The sequence below is a fragment of the Somniosus microcephalus genome, chromosome 16 (assembly GCF_052327205.1).
Source record: "Somniosus microcephalus isolate GS21.2 chromosome 16, FLI_Smic_1.0, whole genome shotgun sequence".
In the NCBI taxonomy this organism is placed as follows: domain Eukaryota; kingdom Metazoa; phylum Chordata; class Chondrichthyes; order Squaliformes; family Somniosidae; genus Somniosus; species Somniosus microcephalus.
The window spans coordinates 23951106-23975993 of record NC_141002.1 but is presented as its reverse complement, the minus strand read 5'-3'; the positions used below and the strand labels follow the sequence as shown (position 1 = coordinate 23975993).

The window sequence follows — 24888 nt, the reverse complement described above, 5'->3', positions numbered from 1 at the left end:
TTAAAAAAAAAAAAAAAAAAAAAATTATTTGTGGTGGTATTGCAGCGCACTATAGAAATTTCAATTCAAGATGTCTTGTCAAAAACACTGAAGGATGACTTTGAAAAATATGAAGGTACAGCAATTAGCAGCAGTGTTCCTTGCATTCAATTTGTGTTTGTCTAATAGTTGAGACTAAATCCTAAATGCAGTTGATTCATCTCCATGTAATCAATTGAAAAAGACAAAATTGAGGCATGATTAAAAGTAGCTGCATTGTGATTCCAGAGCAGCTCTGTACAGCCATCTAATGGAGCCCGTAAACCATGTAGTCAGACATTATCCAATCACAGGCTGAGTTGAGCTAATGGTGTTGCTTGCACTGTAAACTCCTTTTAACCTGGTGTGGTGGATACGTCCCCTTTGCCCAGCTGTCATAAATCTGATGGATGGTGTGCAGTCTCACATCTGATACCCTTATATATGGATATTCCCACCAGTTAGCACAGACCAGTTACCTTTTGATATACACAACATCCAAGTTACAATTATTTGCCATGCTTCACAGTTGGTAGGCTTGACAGTTCCATTAGTTTCAATGAATATCAAAAGTCCTGGTTCTTAAGCCTTTTGTTTATCAATTCTATACTGGCTGATATTTCCAGCATTGATCAAGCGGAGATCCTATTGTAGAGTTTGTCTTCAGAGAGGATAGAGCATTGTCTTTTCAACCGGTACACCCGAGTGTGCATGTCATTTTGGTTATATACAATGAATAATAATTGTAATGGAGTATGCACATGGGAGAGTAGGTTATTGTAACAAATTTCAGATCTTGCACTAGATGTTTTCTCCGGTTTAGGGTCTCTCCCAAGTGAACTTTGTGTCCATACGGTCAGTGGTTTACCTTTTACGACCCAGTATCTAGTCATATGATAGCATGACCTTGGGGTTGTAACAGTGAAACCCTCTGTTGTGCGAACTGGATACTGAGATCTCTTGCACTCCCAACATGTCCTCCTCATGTATTTCAGAAGGTGGACTGATGCATGTTCTGGTGAGCGGAGTCCAATTGTAAACCAACAAACTGACATATTTTACATGAAATATGTAAACAAATTAAGGTTTACACTGAATTGTAATTCATTTCTTAGTGCTCCTTGGGACAAAGAAAATGAAGCATGCCACACTATCCCTGTTCGTGGGCTAAATTCACTTTTCTGACTGTCAATTCTCTGAAACTAGTTGGTGCTATTGTTAAGGGTGTTCTTACCTTCTGCATTTGACTTCTGCTCCAGATTCCCACAGACAGCTTTTGTCTCAGTTCAACAGGAAGACAATGACTTGATCTCTAACCTGCCCCCAGTTTTCTGTGCTTGGAGATTGTCCAGTTGAGCTACCAATTAAAATAAGTACTGGCCTCCTGTGAATGTTAATGGAATGTCGTAATAAACCTCCATTGTCTTAAGCTGATGCAGGATGTGGGGAGCCTCCCTTCCAGTCGATTCATCTAGATCCAATCCACATTCCCAAAAGCTTGTGTGCGCTATGCATTTAACCCTTTGTATGCTGAATGTAATTTACTATCAGTTTATAAATTAATCTGAAGTCCCTCCTAAACCCATGCTCAAAAATCCCGAAATATAACATAAGCTAGAGGATTAAGTTTGAATCTTGTTTTGGTAATATCCAGCGAACATCATCATAATTATAAAGGAATATCATAATCATCATCAACTTTATTGTCATTGTTAGTGCACAAGTGCAGTACAACGAAATGTAGGCTTGCGGCTCCCGAGAGTGTACATTTAGATTAAGACATTTAAACATTCAACATACATTTGGCTTGTAATACATTAACATAAACATAACCATAATAAAGTGCATTGGCAGATGTGCAGGCTTTAGAGTTTATTTGTGGAGTTCAGTAGGATGACAGCCCTGGGAAAGAAGCTGTTCCTAAATCTGGTCGTACGGGTGCGAATGCATCTGTAGCGTCTCCCAGATGGCAGGAGGGCGAACAGACTGTGGCTGGGGTGGGTAGGGTCTTTGATGATGGTCCGTGACCTCCGTAAACAGCGTTTTCGGTATATGTGCTCTATGGTCGGGTGCCGGTAATGCGTTGGGCAGTTTTGACTACCCGCTGCAGGACAGTAGATTATGCTTTAATTTTCTTGGATTGCTTACACAGCAGTACTGAGCACACCACATAGCACTTCTGGCTTGGGTACAGTGTTGACCAGGTGCCGAGTAAAAGGTCCTGCAACTGTAACCCAACCGCAGAAGAGCATCTCTACCTCACAAGTGTGAATCTTCAATACCAGCCAGCCTTATTACCAGATTAGTGGCAATTTATTCTGTAGATTCTTCCATTAGGAATTTGTTGACCACTAATGTATTTCATAATTGGCAGAGTTGGGGTTTAAAGGACAGTTTGCTATTCCACTTAGTTGCAACACCTCCGGGGCTATCCCAGATTCGCAGCTCAGTTGTGAAAATGGATGTGGGTGAAGAAGGGCACACGTCCCCATTTGAAACTGATATTGGATTGTTGACCTAGTCAGAAGATGAAATAGGTCAACGGTATAGATGTGACACAAGAACCATTTTTATTTACTTTTTTTGGTGGTGTGAGGGCAAGAGTTGAATTGTGTGCTCACCTAGGTGAGGATGTCACTGCTTGTTTTATTCCTTCAGTGACTCGAGGAGTAGCTAAGCTATACAGATCATGAAGGGCTCCGGTTCAATCCCTGGCTCGTGCTGACTGAGCTGATCTCAATTGGCCTGGCAGTAGGAGTATTTGGCCTGGCAGTAGGAGTACTACTATTTACATCAGTGTTGCTGGGTGAGCGAGCGGAATATCATATCAGCTAGGCTTCCTGATCACTATCCAGCAAATTCTTTTGGAAAGTGCATGTGTCTGGACCTCAGGTAGGACAAGATGAGGCTTGGGCTGTGATTCCCTCCACAGTTGAACAGCCTACCAATGCACACTGTCTTGGCGCACACATGAAGAATGACTACTTGGGTAATGTCTGGAGTGCAGCCACTACCCGTAGAACTGTGCCCAAGCATGAGTCAGCACCTTCAGGAGAGCAAATGTAAGAAGAGTGAATTATTTTTCATTTCTTGCACTAGTCTTTCTAAATGAGATGGAAATTCAATACTTGCCTAAGAATGGACATTTGTATATTGAGAGTCCGTCCCTACTGGGTTGAGATTGGTCAAACTGCATTTCTTGTACAATATTTGTTACCAACACTGAGAGGATAGGTTTGGTCCAAGAGTTGTGAAAGGACAGTATAAAAAACTGATTGGGTATCTGAGGGGGCTAGATGTCACATTTTGATTTGGGGAAATGTTGCCGTGGCTATAGTTTGTGGCAGGGACAATATTGACCAAAACTGATAATTATTTTCTTAATGTTCAAATTTTCTTAAATTGTCTGTTAGTGCAGTTAAAATTAATTTTAATAGTACTGGGGAAATTTGGTGTACCCTTGGAAGAGTCTAATTTGGAGAAGAGATTGTACAAGACATTGAGACATACTAAAGATTAGTTGATCATTCAGGCTTTAGATGTGAAGTGTGAAGAAAAGTGAAATGCATAGACTACAGGTGTTCAGATTCCAGAGAGCACTGTAGATTGAAACTTCCATTAGATTCCCCAATTATATGTTTCCTTTTGTAAAAATTTAAATTGTTTGAAAGAGTTTAAGAGGGTAATTTTCACCTTCAGCACCTGGTCAGTAATCTCCTGCCTGTTGTAGAATCCACCTGAATTTCATCCCATTAAAATCAATCAAAATAAAAAATCGGCGGGTTCTACAATGGGTGGGAGATCTGCTTCACCAGATTACTGCCCAGCAGTGAAGGTGAAACTACCCCCTTTGTTTCGTGTTGGGACCTGGAAATTCATTCCACATCAATGCACTGAGAGAGAAACTCATTTTTAAGTAGAAGCTACATGGGTTTAAGATTGTTTTGACAGGGAGCACATTGGATCTAAACTCTCCAGTGTCCAAGATATATTTTTAACAAAATCTTGGTATGATTAATTCCACAGGCATGAAGTAGGAAGACAGGGCCCTTCAGACTCATCAGAAAACTCATCAGGGAGGATGCATCTGGCGGTGGTAGCTTGTGGAGAAAGACTGGAAGAAACTCTAACTATGCTGAAGTCTGCAATTTTATTTAGTCAGAAACCACTTCATTTCCACATATTTGCAGAGGATGAACTCCATGATAAATTCAATAGCTCAGTATGTCCCTGTATTTGATATTTGCACTTATTAAATTTCTTGATAATCCTGTCTAAATGAGAAAATAAGTGTCCCATGGGTATATTGAATTTCTGATAATTTCAAAGCTTTTAAAAATAATTTAATTTTTTAAATTCACTTCCGTTCCCTCATCATGCTGGGTTAAACATCTCCTGTACTGAGGATGACCTCTTCTCCGGCATCTGCCAATGCCACTGTTCAGACAGCTGGGAGGTAACAGTGGCCCTGTAATATCTATCTTCGTTTTTTTTCTACCCACCCTGGAATGAAAAGATACCTGTACTCCACTTGTATCTTCCCATCGCAGAACAGATCATTGGATTGGCAGGAGATATTGCCCCAAAGCGTTGTGCTCCTCTTGCATCTTTTATTTATTTTATTTTACGGTTGCTCTTTGCTGGAAAATAATTTTGGTAGAACGTCCTGTTATTGATGTAGCTCTATTTTATACACAGCTGGAAACCTGGAAGAAAGCGTTTCATCAGAAGTTCAGTCACATCATCTACCCAATAACATTTCCAGCTGAGACTGCAGGGTTGTGGAAGAAACTGTTCAAGCCCTGTGCTTCACAGAGACTCTTTCTACCTGTAAGATTTATTTTAAATGTTTTATATCGAGATCCATTGCAACAATTATGTTACTTGGTACGACTTCTCTATTAATAAAATGATCAAAAGAAAGTAATTAAGAATGCGAACATAAGAACAGGAATAGACCATTTAGCCCCTCAAGCCTTTGCCGACGAGGCTACCATATTTCTTTGTTCAGATACTACTGTCTCAATGTGGGGCTTTTTCTGATACTGTAGAACAAAAATGATTATAGAATATCCTAATACTGTCATTTTTCAAGAAATGTGGACATCTTGATATTTCCTGTTGAACCTTTTACAATTAGGCCACTCTGTTAGACTTGGCATTCAATTAGGCTTCCCACTCAAATAATCTGAACACCAGAAACCTATGTTTGGGTATAGATTATATATAAAACATATTTCGAGCTGGCTCCTGTTTCTGAACTGAAAAACAATTGCAGCATTAAAGCTAGGGAGGCTTTGTCATGGACAGCAGTTCAGTCAGGTAATTCGTGAGGTACTCTGCCACAAAATAGGCTGCGGTTGGCCTCAGGAAAGTAGTTATTTATCTGTTCATACTCCTAGTCAAAATATCAAGTTGAGGAAAATCAGTTGAAACTACTTTGGTATCACACTAGTGGAAATTACTCATTGCCTTCACTCAGCATTCTGCACACAGTGCTGGAGTTGAGATGGCAGATTAACTGTTCTGCTACAAATTACATGGTGGGCGGTGCCTTCTAGTGTTGTTTTTGCTATTGGAATACAGCACTGTTGGGTTGTGTGAACAGCTTTGGTTATCCCTCTGCTCCCACACTGCAAAAAAGGGCCCCAACATGAAACAAAAGTTCACTTTTCCTTAAGCTGAAACAATGTTTTCTATAACCAAGCCCTTTAGGTTAATTCTTAAACCAGTCAGAAAGCGATTTGTATCTGTTTTCTATGGTTAGATTATTAGTGTTATATAGTTTCCTTTTTGTTATTACTCAAGAATTGTTTATAGTCCAATATGGACTAACTATGGTCATAATCAATTGACACCAACAGTTTTTAAAAAAAAAAAAAAAAAAATTATTTTATTTATATATGAATGATTTAATTTCCTCCCCTTTTATTTCTCAGGCTGTTCATAGCCTCAAGCCACTCTACCTCTGTAACCGTGGTATTCAGTCCTCTGGCCTGTGCAACGTTCTCCCTCTATTCCACCATTGGTGGTAGAGGCTTCAGCTGTCTTGGCCCTACTCTCTCGAGCTCCATCCCTAAACACCACGACCTTGCTACTGCTTTCCCTGGTTTAAAACCAATCCTTTTTTTTGAACCTTGCTTATGATGGCATGTCTTTCCTCCTCTACCACTGTGAAGCATTTCTCCTCTGAAGTACCGTGGCACATTTTCCATGTTAAAGGTTCTGCATAAATACAAGTTGTTGTTGTTGTTGTGTTTTTCTCATTTTCCTCAACACTGATGTACACCTGTCATAGTTTGGATTGTTTGACGCATAAGTTTCCCATTTTAAAATATGGCACCACATCTTCTAGTAAACAGAAAGATTGCTCCAAGCGCAGTGCAGCACAACTTTCGCCACTGCTGATGGTCATGATAGATGCCTATCTTCCAAAGACAATGACTGGAGTTTTGCTGAGGTTTGCCAGCCTGCAATTCCTGCCTCCCTCCACCACCACCCCCACACCCCCTGCTGGGCATTTGACAGAAAAATCACAGGCTGGTGTGCCCACAATGGGGAAAACCCCAGCAATATATCCATTTGCCATATTTATCTTGCATTCTCTACCTGCTCCACTGGGACTGACTTCTGTGAAGTTGTGCATTCAATATTGAAATGAGGTGAAAACACATGGAGAAATCCACTGGCCATGCTGTGATAAGTGGCAATGTCACTGGCACCTTTCCATCAGCAATGCTGAGCATCGTTTGAGCCTAACAACGTTAAATCCTGACCAAGAAAATGGCCAAGACTAAGAACCTGTCCTGTCATGCCCAAGGAGCCAGTTTGACATTAATCAAGATCTAGTAGGAGAGGGCTCAGACCACATCGAAATTGCTGACTTCTACTTCACTGACGTATGCTGCAGTTGACAACCCAATGGTATGGATTGAGTCAAGCTAGTTGATGCCTTGTCATTGTCCAGTGTCAGACCGTTGGATAAAAGAGTTCCCTAACAGTGTTGCTGAAACGTTAACTCTGTTTCTCTCTCCACGGATGCTGCCTGGCCTGCTGAGTATTTCCAGCATTTTCTGTTGTTGCTAATTACTGAGTTGTCTGTGCCCACTGCTGACAACAGAGGCAGTTCCTGCAAGACAGACCACCCCAGTCAAACCTTTAGCATTGACTGACATCATTTATATGTGGGGTGTTGGTCCCCTTCAGCACCCTTTGCCATGTTTAGACCCCATGTTTAGACCAGAGCTCTCAACAACCATATTTGAAAATCTAGCCAAATATTTGTCAATTTGTTGAGGCTATTAAAAAGTGTTAAATATTTGCATTTGTAATATAGAAGGAACTGTCCCACATAATGGGATGATCGCAGACCCTTAAGGTGCTACTTATATTTTTAGACAGCCCTAAACTAATGGGATACAATAGCAAAATACTGCAGATGCTGGAAATCTGAAATAACAACAGAAAACGCTGGAAACAGAGCGAGAAACAGAGTTAACGTTTCAGGTCTGGTGTTTCTCGCTCCACAGATGCTGCCTGGCCTGCTGAGTGTTTCCAGTGTTTTCTGTTGTTATTTTATACTAAAGTAATGGGCGCTGGCCTTGGCACACAGACTCCCAAATCATTGTGTATCAAAAAGAGTGTAACATCAAAATATCACCAGAAGAGGATATTCTACATAAAATGTGTCTTTGCAGGCTGTCTCAGACCACCAGTTTTAAAACCCGGTACATAGGAACATGGGGGGACTGAGGGACACCAGAAAATGTAGTTATCTTTAGTAATTTTGGATTATGCCATTCCGGAGGCTTCCGTGACTTTAAATTCAGTAACATCCAGGTAATTGAAAATCTGTAAGTGGGTGGTGTTGCTCCAGAGCTAAGCCTTGATTGGCCTCTTAGCAAGACTAATAAACAGAGATCCCATCCCGTGCAGTGGACACACTGAAGAACATTCCTTATTGAATGCCAGTGCACAAAAATGTTGTAAATGAAGATAATTGCAAAGCAAACACTGCTGTCAAGGATACTTCTAAGAAATTGCTTGTCAGTGCAATCACTCACCTATCAAGGGACTGTTAGTTGTAAAGTACATTAAATTTTGCCTTTTATGTAAAGCATTTGGAGCTGAAAAAACTGACTGCACAGATTGTGATCTGTGCTGAATGAAACTGTTACCAAATAAAGAGGTATCTTGAGTAGTCTGCATTCAGTAACTTCAGTCTGCACAAAGCTGATTCAACAGAACCTATTTTTACCTGCCTATCTGTTCTTTCTGACGTGTTTGTCCTTTTTTTTAAGTTGATTCTGAAGGACGTGGATTCCTTGCTCTATGTAGACACAGACATTCTTTTTTTGCGTCCTATGGATGATATATGGGCATTTCTTGAAGATTTCAATCATACTCAGATTGCTGGAATGGCACCAGAACATGAGGAGCCACGAATTGGCTGGTACAACCGTTTTGCCAGACATCCATATTATGGGAAGACTGGAATCAACTCTGGAGTTATGTTGATGAACATGACCCGTATCCGAAAAAAATATTTTAAGGTAAGCGTGTCTGGATTTCTTTTGGTCATGATTAAACTGGCAATATTTTGCGTACATTGTGGTTTGTTTGATCTATTGTAATGTACTTTAAAGGATGTAGGAAGTAAATGAACACACATTGGGATCCTTCCAAGTTGACTATAGCACAATGCATTTCCTTTTCATACCTTTGTGTTAGCCCATTGTCTTTTATTGTGGAAATTCCAGTGTTGAATTACTTACTTTTGATTATTTAGTTGGTAAATGTTTAATTTTACAGTGTGGTTTAATTGTATTTAATTTATAAAATAATACCAAGTGTAAAATCCAATTGCCAGGACACAGCCGGTTAATAAAAATTACATAGTAACGGAATATATATTCTTCCTGGCTCCAATCCACTATTTTAGTGTTTAGTCTGAAATATTATTTTTAATCCCTCTTTTTTTTCCTGAAGACGCTGACTCATATTGTACAGTTACTTGGGGACAAGCACCCAGTGTGTTGATCACGGTGTTATTTTTTGTGTATGGACCAGACAATGAGTATTGAGTGGGGTGGGGTGATATATTTGACTGTGGAAGCATCACAGTTAAATCCAGTCCTTTTCTCGTGCACTTTCCAGCAGCAGTCACTGGCTAGTGATCAAGGTGGAGAACCCTGGCTGCTATTTCCCCCTGCTAATAGAATTCAATCATTAAACAGCAGACCTTTTAACAAGTACCAACTGATATCATTAGTTTGCAGCAGAATAATCAAAGTTAGTGACCAAATTAGAGAATCTTGTTATAGCAGACATTTTCTTAATTAATGACTGTAAACTCTAATTACAATCTAGAAAGGTCTCTGAGTCTATGTTCTGGAGGGTTGAATATGAGTAGTTACTTTGGCCAGCAGATGGCGCTATTAGGCTGTCCTTTGGCACCACTGAAACTATTTTTGGCAGAGGGAAAAGGGTCTGATTTCAATTTAAACATGGAATACAGCTAATTACTGAATAGTGTCTGATATGTCACAAGCTCGCATAGTTTCAAATTGCTTTGTTTACCAACTGAAACACACTTAAAGAAGATAAATTGGTTGCTTATTAAGATGGGGGAAGCTGACTATAGTATTGTAATAGTTATTTTCTGTTGCGCCGTTAGATTTGTGTAGCTATGCACGGTTCAGGTTTTAGTCTGGTGGGTATAATTAGGAGTTCAGTCATCTTTTCTGTGGTGGAATCTGTGCAGAGAATTAGATGGGAATATTTTTCAACTACACAAGCACTTTTTCAAATTCATCACAATAATATGTACTTCAAATTTTTTTAACTACTGAATATTAAGCATCAAAGAACATTTTTAATACTTGGTTGTCACATTTTTATCAGTTATGTTTATGTTAGCAAAACAGTTATCAACATCTATTTTGGTAATATTTTTGAGTCATTTGAATGGAAGAACAAAAATGGACCATTTAGTGTTCTGAATGGGCATCAGAATTACATGCCAGTTTTTTGAATTTGATATCCATTTGGAGAACAAAATGCTGACAATTTAGCATCTCCACCTGGCCTGAGCATTGGAGACCAATCTAAATCTAAGGCCTTGTCAGAGATGTGAACCAACTTGGAGTCTAGACCACAAAAACACTGCTGCTGCCTCCTGTAGTTTACCTGCACTTGTACTTTCATAGTTGGCTCATGGTGGCTTTTTTCTGACTTGCATTGATTGCCACATTATTGGGGGAAGGCTACAGACTTTCCCCTACTTGCAGTCTCTCAAAACTGTCCTTAGACTGAACAGTGCAGTTCTTCCAAACATAGTAGGGACATTGCTGTCTGATTTAATGTGAAGTCCTGCTTTGATAGTTAACTCAGTATGAACTTGAAGCAACAGTCTAAAACATTGACTGTTAAGTTGCATTTGACCGTGTTCGATTTGTTGCCTTTATAGTGTATATTGCAGGAAATGAATAGGTTAGTACCACCCTCTCGAGACAATAAATGCGGCCTTGCCAGCATCACCCACATCTTGTGAAATTTAGAAAAACACATTTAAAATCTGTTACAAAAGTCACTCTTGGTGTTTAATCTCTGTTAAGTCACGTGACTACTGCATGACGTGCATGGAGCAGAGGACTGGATGGCACAGTGAGTGAGAGATGGTGGCTTTTCAACTGTAGGACCTATGTTCAAATACAGCCTGACTGCTTGAATGTCTCCTCTGTCTGCTGACCTTAAGAATCCAGTGTGAAATGAGGTTGAGCCTGTCTTGATCACTCTTCATAGTGAGGCTGCAGCCCAAAACTGCCTAATTGAGTAATTAGCAATCTTACTCAGGACAAATGAATAGCTGGTGTGGAAAATGTAAGTATGTCACTGTTAAATGTGCAGTAATAGATGCTATTCCAAGGCTGGGACAAAGAAATGGGGAAAATAGAGTTTACTGCGCATTTACCTGTTACATTTGACATGAAGGTGCCCAAAATGGATAGTGCTCCATACCCAGTATTCTCATTTTCTCTGTCACAGGTGTTCCAGCTTGTTTGTGCTCTCGCTCACACATTACTAACTCCAATAGAATAAAATATTTCTTAGCATGAATACATTTTTATCTCTTCCATTTTTTAGACCTTTTTAAACTGTTATTTTTCTTGTCTACCCTTTTCTTAGCAGATGGTGTCAGGCTGAGTCACTTACAATTACACTTTCAAGCTGCCAACTACATAGCCTTTGCTGCAGCTGTCGATTTGCTCAAGCACGCTATCACCTCTAGCTTTGATGCCAGAATAACCTTTTTATCCTGGTCATTCCTCCTGGTATGGTCCCCATTTTCCTCCAGTTAAACACTGGGAAGACCGACAGCATTGTCTTCAGCGCTTGCCAGCAATTCCATCCCCCTTCCTGGCCAGTTTCTCAAGTTAAACCAGACTGTTTGCAACCTCTGTCACATTTGACCATGAGATGATCTTCTGAAACCTCAGGCATGACTATTCTAATGCTCACCACCCCGCCCCCCCCCCCCCCCCCCCCCCCCCAACCCCAATCTTCCATCCTCTGTATACTTCAGCTCATTGAAAACTCTTCTGCCCTATTCTAACCTACACAAAGTCCTACTCTCCTATCATCCCTGTGCTCACTGACCAGCATTTGCTCCTGGACCCCTCCCCCCCCCCCCCCCCCAATGCCTCGAATTTAACATTCTCATTCTTGTGTTTAAAATCCTTCATTGCCTTGCCCTTCCCGTCTCTCTAGCCCCCTCCAGCCTGACGCACTCACCCAAACTCTCTGTTCCTTTGATTCTGGCCTCTTGTGCAACCCCTTTCTTTCGCCCCACCAATGGCAGCAGTCGTGTAAGCCCCATGCTCTGGAATTCCCTCCCTAAAGCCTTCCACCTCTCAACCTCTCTTTCCTCCTTTTTAAGACCCTCCTTGAAAGCCACTACTTTGACCAAGCCCCTCCCAATATCCCCTTCTTTAGCTCAGCATCTTTTGTCTGATTATGCTTGGTGTTCTTTCTATGTAAAGGCACAATATAAGTGCAAGTTTCTGTTACTTAACACTTATCCAAGATGGGAAGCCAAAAATATAATTAGGATTTTTTTTAAATTTAGCTGTAAAATCTAATGAAGACTTCGGTTTTAGGTAATAACAGGTTCCCTGTGTTGTCAGTGGCTATCCTGTACTCCAATTTAAAATGCACAACTATCTTGTGCCATAATTAACAGCTCTGTTAAAATAGTCAGAGGAATGCCATATGAAGCATTTATCATTTGTAGGATATCATAAACAATAATTTTTGCTTTGGTATCTTGGTCCAGGCTTACAATTACATTTTGTTGCTGAATTCCATGGTGTTCCCCTCACTATTGCACTGAAAGCTGCCTGTGATCCACTCCCACAACTATTAGTTTTGTTCCCCCACCTTCCCTTTTTGTGCTTGCAAATGGAGTAGTCTCTTGTATTTATTCAGCTCTGCTTTAAAAGAAGATAAAGGTTTAATTTTATAAAATGTGAGCTGCTTTGTTTCTCGTGGGGAGTATGTCAAGTTCTCATAATTGACCCCAAGCTGCGGTACACTGCCATTATTCGCCTCATCTCAATCTCTCCAATTTCGTAATGGGTGGGGAGGAGAAGAGAGAGAGAGAGAGAGAAGTTACTCAGTAGCCGTTCCGTCAACTGATACCAAGGTATCGAACCTTGGTTAGACCAAACCTGGGAGAGCTGTGGTCTCTGAATTATAAAACGGATATAGAGGTACTGGAGAAGGTGCAAAAAAGATTCCGAGGATGATACCAGGATATTGGGAAATTGAACAGGCTGGGGCTCTTTTCTGTAGAAAAGAGAAGGTTGAGGGGGCGACCTGATGGAGGTCTTTAATATAATGAAATGGTTTGATGGGGTAGATGTGGAGAAAGTGTTTTCTCTTGTGGGAGGAGTCTAAAACTAGAGGTTATAAGATAGTCACTAAGGAATCCAATAGGAATTAAAGAGAAACTTCGTTACCAAGAGTGGTAAGAATGTGGAAAGCACTACCACAAGGAGTAGTTGAGGCAAATAGCATAAATGCATTTAAGGGTAAGCTATATAAGCACGAGGGAGAAAAGAATAGAAGGATATGCTGATAGGGTTATAAGAGGGGTGGGAGGGGGCTCGTGTAGAGCATAAACACTGGCATAAACCAGTTGGTTTGAATGGCCTGTTTCTGTGCTCAATATAACTCGATTTATCTCTGAATTGCTCTTATTATTAAGTCTACCCATAAGGTGGCGTTGCTTTAGGCTGAGCTCTGAAACAGAGAATTTGGTGCATTTATATTGCCATTTTAAGGTCTGATTGATGCCCATTTCTGGTCTGCTCTGCCCTTCAGGTGCCAGCGTAAATTGGGTACGAAATGTGCTTCAAGCATTAGGAACAAAGTGTAGTGACATCTGATGATGAAAGGCTGTTTCTGCTTAATATCCGTTACATCTCCAGTTCTGACGAAGGGTCCCGGACCTGAAACGTTAACTCTGTTTCTCTCTCCACGGATGCTGCCTGGCCTGCTGAGTATTTGCAGCATTTTCTGTTGTTATTTCAGATTTCCAGCATCTGCAGTATTTTGCTATTGAATTTTTTTTTGTTCTGTTCAAAATAATCAATAGTTGATCTCAAGTAAGCGAAAAACCTCCATTTGAAATATCCTTGCTGTGTGGGCAAATGGATAACTGTTAATTGGGGTGTTTGGAACTGTATATTTGAGGAGTTTAATTAAGTGTTTTGTCAAGAACCTGGACATTTTTCTTTGAAAATATATCTGCTCCTATTGTCTGTTTCTGATTTAGAAATATTACTTAACCTCTTTCAACTGTTTATCCAGCAAAATAATTATAGATTGCAGCGTTAAAATGAGTAATGTGCATTTTTTTCTATCGTGTAGAATGATATGACGGCTGCACGGCTGAAATGGGAAGATTTACTTCTACCCCTCTTCAAGAAGTACAAGCTCAACATTACCTGGGGAGACCAAGATTTACTCAATATTGTCTTCCACCACAACCCAGGTACTCTTTCTTTCTTTCTTCCCCCCCCCCCCCCCCCCCCACATTAATATTCTACTTGTCTGAGCCCTTGCAGAAGATCCATTAATGTTTTAAATACCCTTTTGGCAATGCAATTTGGGCTGTGAACTCCTGATGCCATTTTAGTTTTTAAATGGTATGGCATGTTGGATGTTTAACTATCCCTGCAGATATGCTGCAAGAATGTTTCTATGTTGTTTGGGGACATTTGAATCTTACCAGAAAAATTGATGTGGAATGTTTGCATAAGATTTCATTGCTTTTAAAGATCCATTTATGCTTAACTTAAAATTAAAATAAAGACTTGTCTGAGAAATAACCATTTGCACTGCACTATCTGATCTTTTATGTTCTTTTTCCTATTGCAGAAAGCCTGTTTATTTTTCCATGTCAATGGAATTATCGTCCTGACCACTGCATGTATGGGAGCAACTGCAAAGCAGCAGAAGACGAAGGAATCTTTGTTCTTCATGGAAGTCGTGGCGTCTACCACGATGAAAAGCAGCCAGCTTTCAGGGCTGTGTATGAAGCAATAAAAAGTGTAAGTACTGCAGCCTAGAAATATAGCCTCAAAAATAATGAAAGGTCTTTATTCCCTCTGTTTGAAATGATCCATTGCTGTACTGTAAGTGTAACATTTTAATACTGTTGCAAAAAAGTATTTTTCTGGAATGTATGCAACACAGCTGCCCCTGGGTCTGGTGCTGTTCTGTGTATTCATTTTTCACTTGTAAGGGGTTATTTACTTAGCTCCTGTTAGATGCTTTTTAAGACTGGGAATTTCAAGCAATGGTTTCCTGTGTTGAAATATGATGTAGCAGTAGTTATTTTTCACTAAAAATCAATAGTAATGGCCCTTGTAATTAGTCCAATGCACATAGGGACATTTTTTCTTTTTCATTCTACAGTAAAGTTGCATCAATTAAAGGCACCACTCTGGCAGGTAATGAGCTCCTGTGTACATAAAGCCCTCCCATTCATGTGTGCAGCAGTTGTAAGCTCCTTTTGTGCTCAATGCCATGGTATAAATTAATAGATCATAAGGTTGTTCCTGCCACAAGTTATGAAATGCCAGCCATTAGTGCTCCTCTTCACTAGAATGCATTTAACACTTCGTTAATTTTAAATGAAGTAGGCTTTTGTCTGTGTCTCTTTTTTTTATCTTAAACATTTTTTTAAAACTTGGCCTCTGTAAGGATTTTAATTTAATAAAAAACATGAATACCTCTGAGTAGCGCACTTACTTCCAATGTTAACTAAGCCCTGCAGCTGTCCAGCGTTCAGTACGGTGAGGCTATGCTGTGGAGTCTATCCAATTTGTACCTGTATTGTTCAGTACCATATCTTGGATGTGGGAAGAGAGCAGAGAACTGTCTGTTTGCCACTCTATTGCAGAATCTGTCTTCAGATGCTCCCGGCTGTTCATAAATAGAAAGCAGGCTCAGGATTTATCCAACAGACCAAATGTATGTCTGAAGGAGATCAACCTCAGTGGGTTAACTTCTCTCTCTCTAATAAAAATTAAACTACCAGTAGATAGGATATATAGTGACAGCATTTTCCAATTGTTAGTATTCAACAACAACAACAACAACAACAGAGATCGATAGACTTTTGAATATTAAGGGAATCGTGGGATATGGGGATAGTGCAGGAAAGTGGAGATGAGGTAGAAGATCAGCCATGATCTTTTTGAATGACAGAGCAGGTTCGGAGGGACAAATGGCCTAATCCTGCTCCTATTCTGTTTTTATGTCCTATGAGGAGAGATTGAGTAGATTGAGCCTATATTCTCTGGAGTTTAGAAGAATGAGAGGTGATCTCATTGAAATGCATAAAATTCTTAGAGGGCTTGACCGGGTAGATGCTAAGAGGTTGTTTTCCCTGGCTGGAGAATCTAGAAGTAGGGGTCATAGTCTCAGGATAAGGGGTCGGCCATTTAAGACTGAGATGAGGAGAAATTTCTTCACTCAAGAGGGTTGTAAATCTTTGGAATTCTCTACCGCAGAGGATTGTGGATGCTCGTTCTTTGAGTATATTCAAGACTGAGATCGATTAGATTTTTGGGCACTAAGGGAATCAAGAGATATGGGAATAGGGCGGGAAAGTGGAGTTGATGTAGAAGTTCAGCCATGATATTGAATGGCGGAGCAGGCTCAAGGGGCGGTATGGCCTACTCCTATTTCTTATGTTCTTAACAGTGCTGCATTTTGGACACACATGGGGCTGGATTTTCATTGAGGAGGCAGGACTACAACTTTTGGGGTTCTAGCCAACCCACGCGATTTTGACTTGATTGACCTTGTTGAGCCTGCCCAGCAGGCCAATTAAGGGCCACTCGGCAACAGGTGACATCACAGATTGATATTTCATCTGTCAAGACCTTTTTGACAGATGAAATATCAGCGTTTCACAGCTGTTTGAAGCTGTCAAACACTGACAATCTGTACTCCAGATTAATTCCTTCCTCTCAGGATGATTTAGAGATCTCCCTGGAACAGAAAGCTGAATGCTGCAGATTTTGACAGCTGCCGGCCATTCTGCTTTCTGTGCCGGTGAGATGAGGGACTCCCGAGACCTGAAGGAGGGAAGGCTGTAAAGGTAAATAAAAGGTTAGTAGAACTTCTTTAAACACTTTATACACACACACACCAAACACACTTACCTTTGCACTCATGCACCCATCACTCACCTGAACACCGGACATCTTGACCCCTCCAAGCCCTTCATCCCGACGGCCCGCCTCGCTAACTTGGCGTGGTTTGGAGCCGTCGGGAATCCCACATTTCAATAATGAAAATAGGGATTAGGCTAAAAACTGCCGGTTAATTGGCACGAAACATAGAAACATAGAAGATAGGAGCAGGAGTAGGCCATTCGGCCCTTCGAGCCTGCTCCGCCATTCAATGAGATCATGGCTGATCATCCAAATTCAGTACCCGGTCCCTGCCTTCTCCCCATATCCCTTGATCCCTTTTGCCTTAAGAAATATATCCAACTCTTTTTTGAATATATTTAATGAACTGGCCTCCACCGCCCTCTGTGGCAGAGAATTCCACAGGTTCACCACTCTCTGGGTGAAGAAATTCCTCCTCATTTGTGGGATGGGGTCGGGACCCCCGATTTCGGGATTTTAAACCCCCACACGCCTCCAATCCCGACTCCACGGCCCAATGAAAATTCAGCCCATGATGTCCCAAGAGGGAAGTTTCTGAAGCACTCTAGGTACCTGCTCGTACTATGCGTGACTGGTATTAGTGATCCTGTTGAGCTTTGGTTTTGGTTGCATCTATAGGTTCTATGTATGATTCATAATACAATATGAACAGTTCAACTTTAGTTTGAATATTGTGAGATGGTTAAGGAGTCTGCACGCACACACATTCCTTCTGACAGTGTTCTGATATAATGTTGAGTAATCACAGAGTTGGGCTTGCTTGCAGTTTTTTTTGATAGACTTTCAATGTCTTTTGGGCTTTCAAGTGGAGGATGCCTAAAACTTGGTTTAAAATTTATATTCAAAAAAATCAATATCCAGTAGCTAGCTTTTCATTGACAGAGATTTTCACAATAGAAATTAAGATATCTGCTGTTTAGGAGTTGAGACTGTATTGATTACAGCGGAAGTGTATTGCTATAAAACTTTGATTGCAGCCTATGTCCTGTGAGTATCATAAAAACAGTATATACAAAGTGCTTTTATCACTCCGTGCAATTTCCTTGATGTTTTGTATTCTGCGTATGCTAGCATTAAGGTCAATGCACTAGAAACATAAAAACGTGAAAGGGTTTTTTTTTTTGAAGAGCGTAAAAATATGTTTCCAAAAAGGTTCTGGTGGTTTTCACAGTACAAGACCTGCACAAACTTCTCAGTCCTAATAATCTGGAGTGGATTTATTGGCTAAGTATGTTACAAAATATAAGTGATCATATTGAATAAAAATCTCTAATGATCCTACTTGCTCATGAGGCGCTGCTTTATTAACACAGGAACATTACACCATGTAAAATGCAATGAATTATTCTGCTGCTGAAGTGTAGATTGTGTCCCTTTTAAGGCTATAAAGTCTAATTGATAAATACTGGTTGAGATTGTTCAAAGATTAATTGTTATTCAAACTGGGACCATAAACTTGGCTTTGTTTGTGGTAAGGTCAGTTGAGATGCTACAGTTGTTGTGGATCTAGTATTTTCTGTTTTTCTGTAAAATGCAAATGACTGCCTTTCTTCCTTTTACACTTAAAGTATGATGCAGAAATTCACATTAAATTCTGTGACATTTAAAGTGTGATGGACAGAGTGTGAAGCAATAGTAAGTTATTCATGTATTCAATAGATTGGCCTTGAAATTACCCTATACAATTATTTGGATACAACTTACTTTCTTTTGTGGACTATTTTAAAGGACGTACTAACCTGTTTAAAATAAATGGGTTAGAGGCTTTATTAAGAAAGCAATTTCATTTGGATGCACTAAGTTTGTAAACTAATATTCACACAATGCAACTTGAAGGCCATTGTTTCTTTACACATATCTCACAGACTAGTATATAACTTATCACTATTATAATCTTCCAGCCACCACATTGAAGTTAGCAATCACAGCTGTTTTTTCCCTCAAGTTAATAAGGTCATGATTGTCAAAGAAATACAAGATACAAAGGTAACAGGCAAGAGAAGTAGGATTTTATTTTGCTATGCATCCAAAATTGGAAGTGAGGCCCGAGAGAGCCTTTCCCTTTTATGTTCACTCAGTGACTCATCCCCATGGTGATGTAATTTCAAATTTGTCTCGGATGTGAAATTGCCAAGGTTTTTGGGAAATTTTAGTACACTATCAATCAAATACAAAACAAAGCAGTGGTACAGTGTTGAGTGGAAACAGCTTTTGCCAGATTTCAATTCTGTTACTTCATGTCCGCTCTAGCATGAAACCCTTGACCTGCTTCAAACTAAAGTATATAATAGAAACTCTACGTTTATTTTAGTCCCCCCACCCATCCCCAAAGGTGGTGACTCATGCTGGAGTATGATTCCACAGGTGCCAGAAGTCTTCCAGCACCTTTACCATGTTCAGTTTTAATGTGTGAGCCAGTGTTCAGATACCATTTTAAGCACGGAGGACATCACAGTCAATGCTGAACCTGTCCCTCACCTGCGGTTCATGTGTAAGTACTTTCCAAGGGTGGACATATAGTTGCACATTCCCTCCATTGCTGAGTGTTGCCTCTTCTGATGTTCAGAAATCTATTCCCTCTCGCTCCCTGTGCTTCTTCAGCAGCCCAATTTGTTCCTTTTATGGTGCTTCAGCAGCCCAGGCCTCTCCCACCCCATCTCCTCCAGAGGCCCACCTGCTCCTGCTTACCAGCCTGCTTGGTCAGAGGTGCCACTCTGCTCCCTCCTGCTTCTTGTGTTCATTCAATGACCTGCTGCCTTCCCACACCTGTAGTCTCCTCAAACAGCAGCAAAACAGTGCAGGAAGTCAAGTAAATAAAAGTGTTGTAAGGACAAATCGAGAGCTGAGAAAAGGGAGGAGAAAAAAGGGAAAGTAATTTTGAAAGAAGTGATAGGGAAGAGTAGAGGAGAGGGAAAGAGGAGGAAGTTGGGGAGGAGGAAGAAGTGAAGGGAGGAAAGGGAATGGAAATGAAGAGTGAGATAGAAATAAGTGGAGGAGGGAAGAGAGACGGACAGACATATGTGTGCAGACAATGTTCCCCCTAATGTGTGCGACCACGCAGTAATCGCAAAGGTCCCGTGCAGGCCGCTTACCGACTTTTAAAGAGATTGTGCATTAAAAGAAACAGGCCAAGCGCAGCTTACAGGGACATTGCATGCAGACATTTTTTGCAGACTTACCAGTACAGGTTGAGCATCCTGAATCTGGCAACCTTGGGACTGAGGCCGAGCCGGTTTTCGTGTTTTTCTAGACTTCGGAATGTGTTTCTGATGTCCGAAGTCCGGAAATGTCGCAACCTGGGCTTGGGCGTTTCTGGACTTCGGACATCAGAAACACGTTCTGAGTCCGGAAATGCCTGGCCCCAGGTTGCGATATTTCCGGTTTTTGGACACCTTGTAGTTCTTCTCCTCGCAGGCCTTGTAGTCCTCGCTTCTTCGCAACGCACGGTAAGCCTCCCTCTCTTGTTTTTGCAATGCAGTACTCTGTAACTATACTTAATGTGAGTAAGTTTTGACAGGGTGTCTGGATTCCGGAACAGTTTGCGGATTCTGGACGACCCTGCCACCAATTGTCCCGGATTCCGGCACTCCGGATTTTGGATGCTCAACCTGTACAGGTATTCTTGGCTAGAGAGACATGAGTGGCTCAAGATTTTTGTTCTAGCCGGCCTTAAAAAGTTTGAGCTGATAATTTGAGCTGATAAATTAGATTCTGATATATAGTCAGGGTTGACCTGTTATATGAATGAGCTGAAAGCAAAATAGGCTTAAAATAAAAACAAAATATCCTTTAGCTTCTGGGTTTTGCTCTACTAAAATTACATGTGCCCGTTCCTGACTTTCAGTATGGTGATCAGGAGAATGGAGTGCTGCGTGCCTTTTCTTGAACGTGGTTACTTGTAATTTTCAAATTTAGCTACTTGTAGTTTGTCCTTAGTTTATGTGCTTCATATGTTGTCTAGTTAGTAACTTGTTCATCCAGAACAACATAGCGACTAGACTACTTCCATATTTCTGCTCCGTCCTGTGAAATATCCACTCCAGAGAGCAGAAGAATTGCAAGAAAGCACTGAAGTATGCACCCCACACACACACACACACACACTGAGACAGAGATCGCACCTCACTATGCTGCTCCTGGGTACTGTGTTTAAGGTGTGAATTTGTGTGCATTGTTAACAGTACAGTCTGCCACAAGCCCACTGCTATTACTGTGTATTTATATTAATCCATGTGGAAAAAGATTGTTTTGGGTACAGTATTATAATGCCAGATGGCGGTGAAATTAAATTTTGTACTGTAGGTAATTTGTAATGTACAGGATTAGAAGAGACCATGAAGGAGCAACTGGCCAAACCCCAAAATTTTATACATGCCATGCACTGCGTTCACACTCTCACTCCTCCCTCCCCCCCCCCCCCCCCCTCCCTCCCCCCCGCCCCCACTGCCTCAATTGCTTTCTTTGCTAAGTACGTTCAATTCATCTACATGCCTTGGAATCTTAAATATTTCAAGTAAATCTCTAGGCACCTCCTATTTTTCAACTAAACATTCCCAGTTTTCTCCTAGCCCAAGTGCCCAACCAAAGTATAAATTGACTTGCCCTTCACTACACCCTCGCCAATGATGACAATCTCCCAACTGGCACGACAAACCAAGTTGTACACGGTATGGCAGGTGGGGCCATACCAGTGCTTTGTACTAGCTCATTACCACATTTTATGTAGTGATATACAGGAACATTATAACCTTTGTTTATTTCACTGATTGCAAGTTAGGAAATAATAAATTGTAAATGGCTATAGTGTGTTTATCCTTTCACTGGTCTCTCAAGTCTATTCAACTGCTTTTGAATTCCTGAAAATCTGAGATACATCTGAAAGGTGGGTCAGTGTTCAAAAGCTGGTATTTGAAGATTGAATTAAGTTTTGCTTTTCAAACAAAAGAAAATGTATGTTTTTACTTCAAATGTAAGTAATTCATTGATACTTTGTCATTCTTGTCTTGCAATCTCTACAGTACCCTTTTGGGGAAGATCCCATCCGTTCACTCCTACATCCACTTGAAAAAGAACTGCAGAAAACTACAAATACATACTGTGGAAGGATCCATCAGGTCTTTACACAACAGCTGCAGAAGAGTATAAGAACTTTACAGGGCAAAATTTCAAGAGGAAGGTGATTTTGCAAATCACTAAAAGCTTTTTTCAGAGCGTGCATTTTTGTCTTTGAACTTCAGGGACTTGAGTTTTCACGTGACCTAAATAAAGGTCTGAAGGATGTTCTTAAAATATTGAGGTGACATACGGAAGTGAAAGTGCTCACACCAAGCACTGTATCTACACTGAAACCTCAAGGCCAACTTCTGTGAATGTAATCATTATCTCACACTTGAGCACTGATTTACCTTTTTAAAAATTGAAGAATTTATTTAGTGGAAGACATTGTTTACAGAGGCAGGAGTGTTATTCTGTCATGTGAAGATATACTAGAATCGTCGACAATCTGTATGATGTGCGTTTCATTATGAAATTATAGTAATTAATCTGTAGTTATACGTTACAAAGTTACCGTTAGTATCCTGTATGTTTATGACAATCAGGTCTTGAATAGTACACCACATTAGGTGTTTTTGCTCCTACTCTGTGTAAGGATCAGTTAGGGGCACTGTAATATAGTGCGAAGATATCAGTGCTGTGTAATTGAGTTGATTGCTTGCCTGATTATTGATGAAGAAACTGAGCAACTAAAAATAGTTCACTTTAGCCGATTACAATCTTGCCAGCAATAAATAAATACTAGACAATATGCTAGATTGATTCCTTTACTGAACAATTTTTCTAATTTTTGCATAAATGGAATAGAATCACTTGATATGATGTAACTTCATTTCAAGTCGAAGTGCAGACAGTTTACATAGCTAATGAATGAGCAAAGCTCAATAAATAGCTTTCTACCCATTTTAATACAAGTCGGTGGAATTTGTGTTACAGCTGATATTGCAGGAAAAACATAGCCGCCTCCATTTAAAATGATAAAGATAATCGCCACCTTGGATGCATTGAAATGTATTCATTGCCTTGTAATAGTCAATTTTTGTTTAGTGGGTATGACATCAGAAAGTTTGTAGGAGTCAAAGTCTTGCCCCCAGCCAGATATTTTTTGAAGGCTTTCTGGAACTAACATCTGAAAACTGTGTAAATATTCAGGCTAACTGGGTAAAATTGAGGTAATAGTAGTTTAGAAGTGTGAATAAATACTTGGATTTATAGAACATCATATCACGTAGAAATATCTGATTCGCAGAACTACTTTTGGAGTGCAGTGATTGTTATGTAGGCAAGGCAGCAGCAATTCTGCATGAGCAATTTACCGAAACTACTCCTGGAATTTCCTCTTGCAATTATTATTACAATTGCAGACATAATAGAATTTCACAATGTAGCGATAATGTGAAAACAATAACTGGATTAGTTCATTTTTTTTGTTCTATTGAATCTTACTGCGATCTCACTCTTGGTTTACAAAGCCTCACCACCTCAGTGTATTGATTCTTCCTTCCCTTCTTCCCCTGCTACCTAAACTGAATGTGTGTCCAGTTATTGGAAACCTGCTTGTGCCACCACACTGCAGTGTTTAATGCCCAGGTAGACTCCGTCAATGTTGGAACAGCAGGTTAGGAAGTTGCAACGATTATAGGATTCTAACTCTGAATTCAACTTCTGAAATGGTTTGAATTAGAGTTCTTTTTTGAGCAGTTTACATCTGGCTTTTTACTCTGGAATTCAGCTAACTTCATTTTTTTCTTATTTAAAAATGTTCATTTGAGCCCACTGTTAATTGAATACAAGCTCTTTAGTTGAGGTCTCCATACATAAAGCTAATTGTAAATGTACTTAATTTGACCAGAATAAAGAAAATCCACAGCTAATCTTGCCTGACATGGCAGTCTCTTTAAAACCACTCTGGAGAGTATTTGATTTATACAGTGAAGTGCCTTACTAATCTTGGGTATCACAAAAGATGGAGGTAAAGGGTGTTAAGTGCACTTCTTAAAAACAATAGGAGGCAGATAAAAATGCTTTTTGGCTTCATTCTTGATATTTTGATACTTGCTGTAAATTTAGCAGTAAATTAATGAGAATTGAGAGCCACTATTTCATAAGCTTTTTAGCTTGAGTGCTTATTATTTTAGTGCTTTCAGATTGTAACCTCTGGTGGAACATAGCTATTACAAGTCAGTGCCAAAAGTTATATGTAAACATGGAATTATCTACATCTAGGTGTTTTTAATAACTGTGACATTAATTATATACTTCAAAAACTATTGTTATGGTAAACATTATACAATGTGCTTTGTTACTGAAATAAAATTGAATATGAAATTTGGATATGAACCATTGTGCATAATATTGCCCTGAGATCATTCAAATAAGCACTGGAGCTGGGAATGTTAGAAGCCTTGAGATTAAATGAGTCCTGGAGAGGTTGATCATAAATCAAAATGAGCAAGTTGGGTGTTCAGATTGTGGTTTGCTCATCCGAAGTCTGGTATGCCAGCTGTCTGAAATGCTGAAGGTTGGGATAACAACAGATGGCAAAATAGACAAAAACTGGGTGAGAATTGAACCGTACTTGTACACTAATGGTGTTCTGTCATCATATTGTTTCCACCACCAGCATGCTGCAGTATGAACAAGCGTAAATCTCTACCTTTGGCACCCAGGACCCAAGGTTTTGTGTGTCCCGAGAGTAGAGGTCAGAGGCATGGAGTCCAAGTTCCTCTTCCTTCCAGCCCTCCAAAAGAGATTAGCAACAGGAAATAGAAGAGTTGCCGCTCTGAGGTCGCAACTCTCTGCTTGAGCACTGCTCTCCTGGTACCTGACCACCAGTGTAAAAGTGGCTATAATTAGCAAGGTGATTCCTATAAGAAATTTATGAAAACAGGATTGTGGACCCATCTTCGGATAGTTACTTATGCATTAGTAGTGTAACATGTTCTATAATGGATAAAGTTTCTAGAAAGGACAGCAGGTTGTAAAGAACTATTGCAACATTGAACAAAAGTAAGACTTGTAAAGTATTTTGTGGCTGAATAACTTAAGAACATAAGAAATAGGA

The 24888-nt window shown here is 40.1% G+C and overlaps 1 protein-coding gene across 2 annotated transcripts in view; it reads left to right on the top strand.

Annotated features, from left to right (window-relative positions):
- Positions 1 to 24156, top strand: part of LOC147106016 (glucoside xylosyltransferase 1-like) — a 68939-nt gene extending 44783 nt beyond the window's left edge. For both annotated transcript variants that reach the window (XM_086008683.1, XM_086008684.1), the window contains 6 exons: positions 4045 to 4240; positions 4717 to 4848; positions 8319 to 8570; positions 13951 to 14074; positions 14461 to 14633; positions 21788 to 24156. In XM_086008683.1, the coding sequence (XP_085864809.1) occupies positions 4045 to 4240; positions 4717 to 4848; positions 8319 to 8570; positions 13951 to 14074; positions 14461 to 14633; positions 21788 to 21949 (1039 nt within the window). In that variant the 3' untranslated portion in view covers positions 21950 to 24156. The remainder of the gene's footprint in view (positions 1 to 4044; positions 4241 to 4716; positions 4849 to 8318; positions 8571 to 13950; positions 14075 to 14460; positions 14634 to 21787) is intronic.
- Positions 24157 to 24888: the final 732 nt, after the last annotated feature.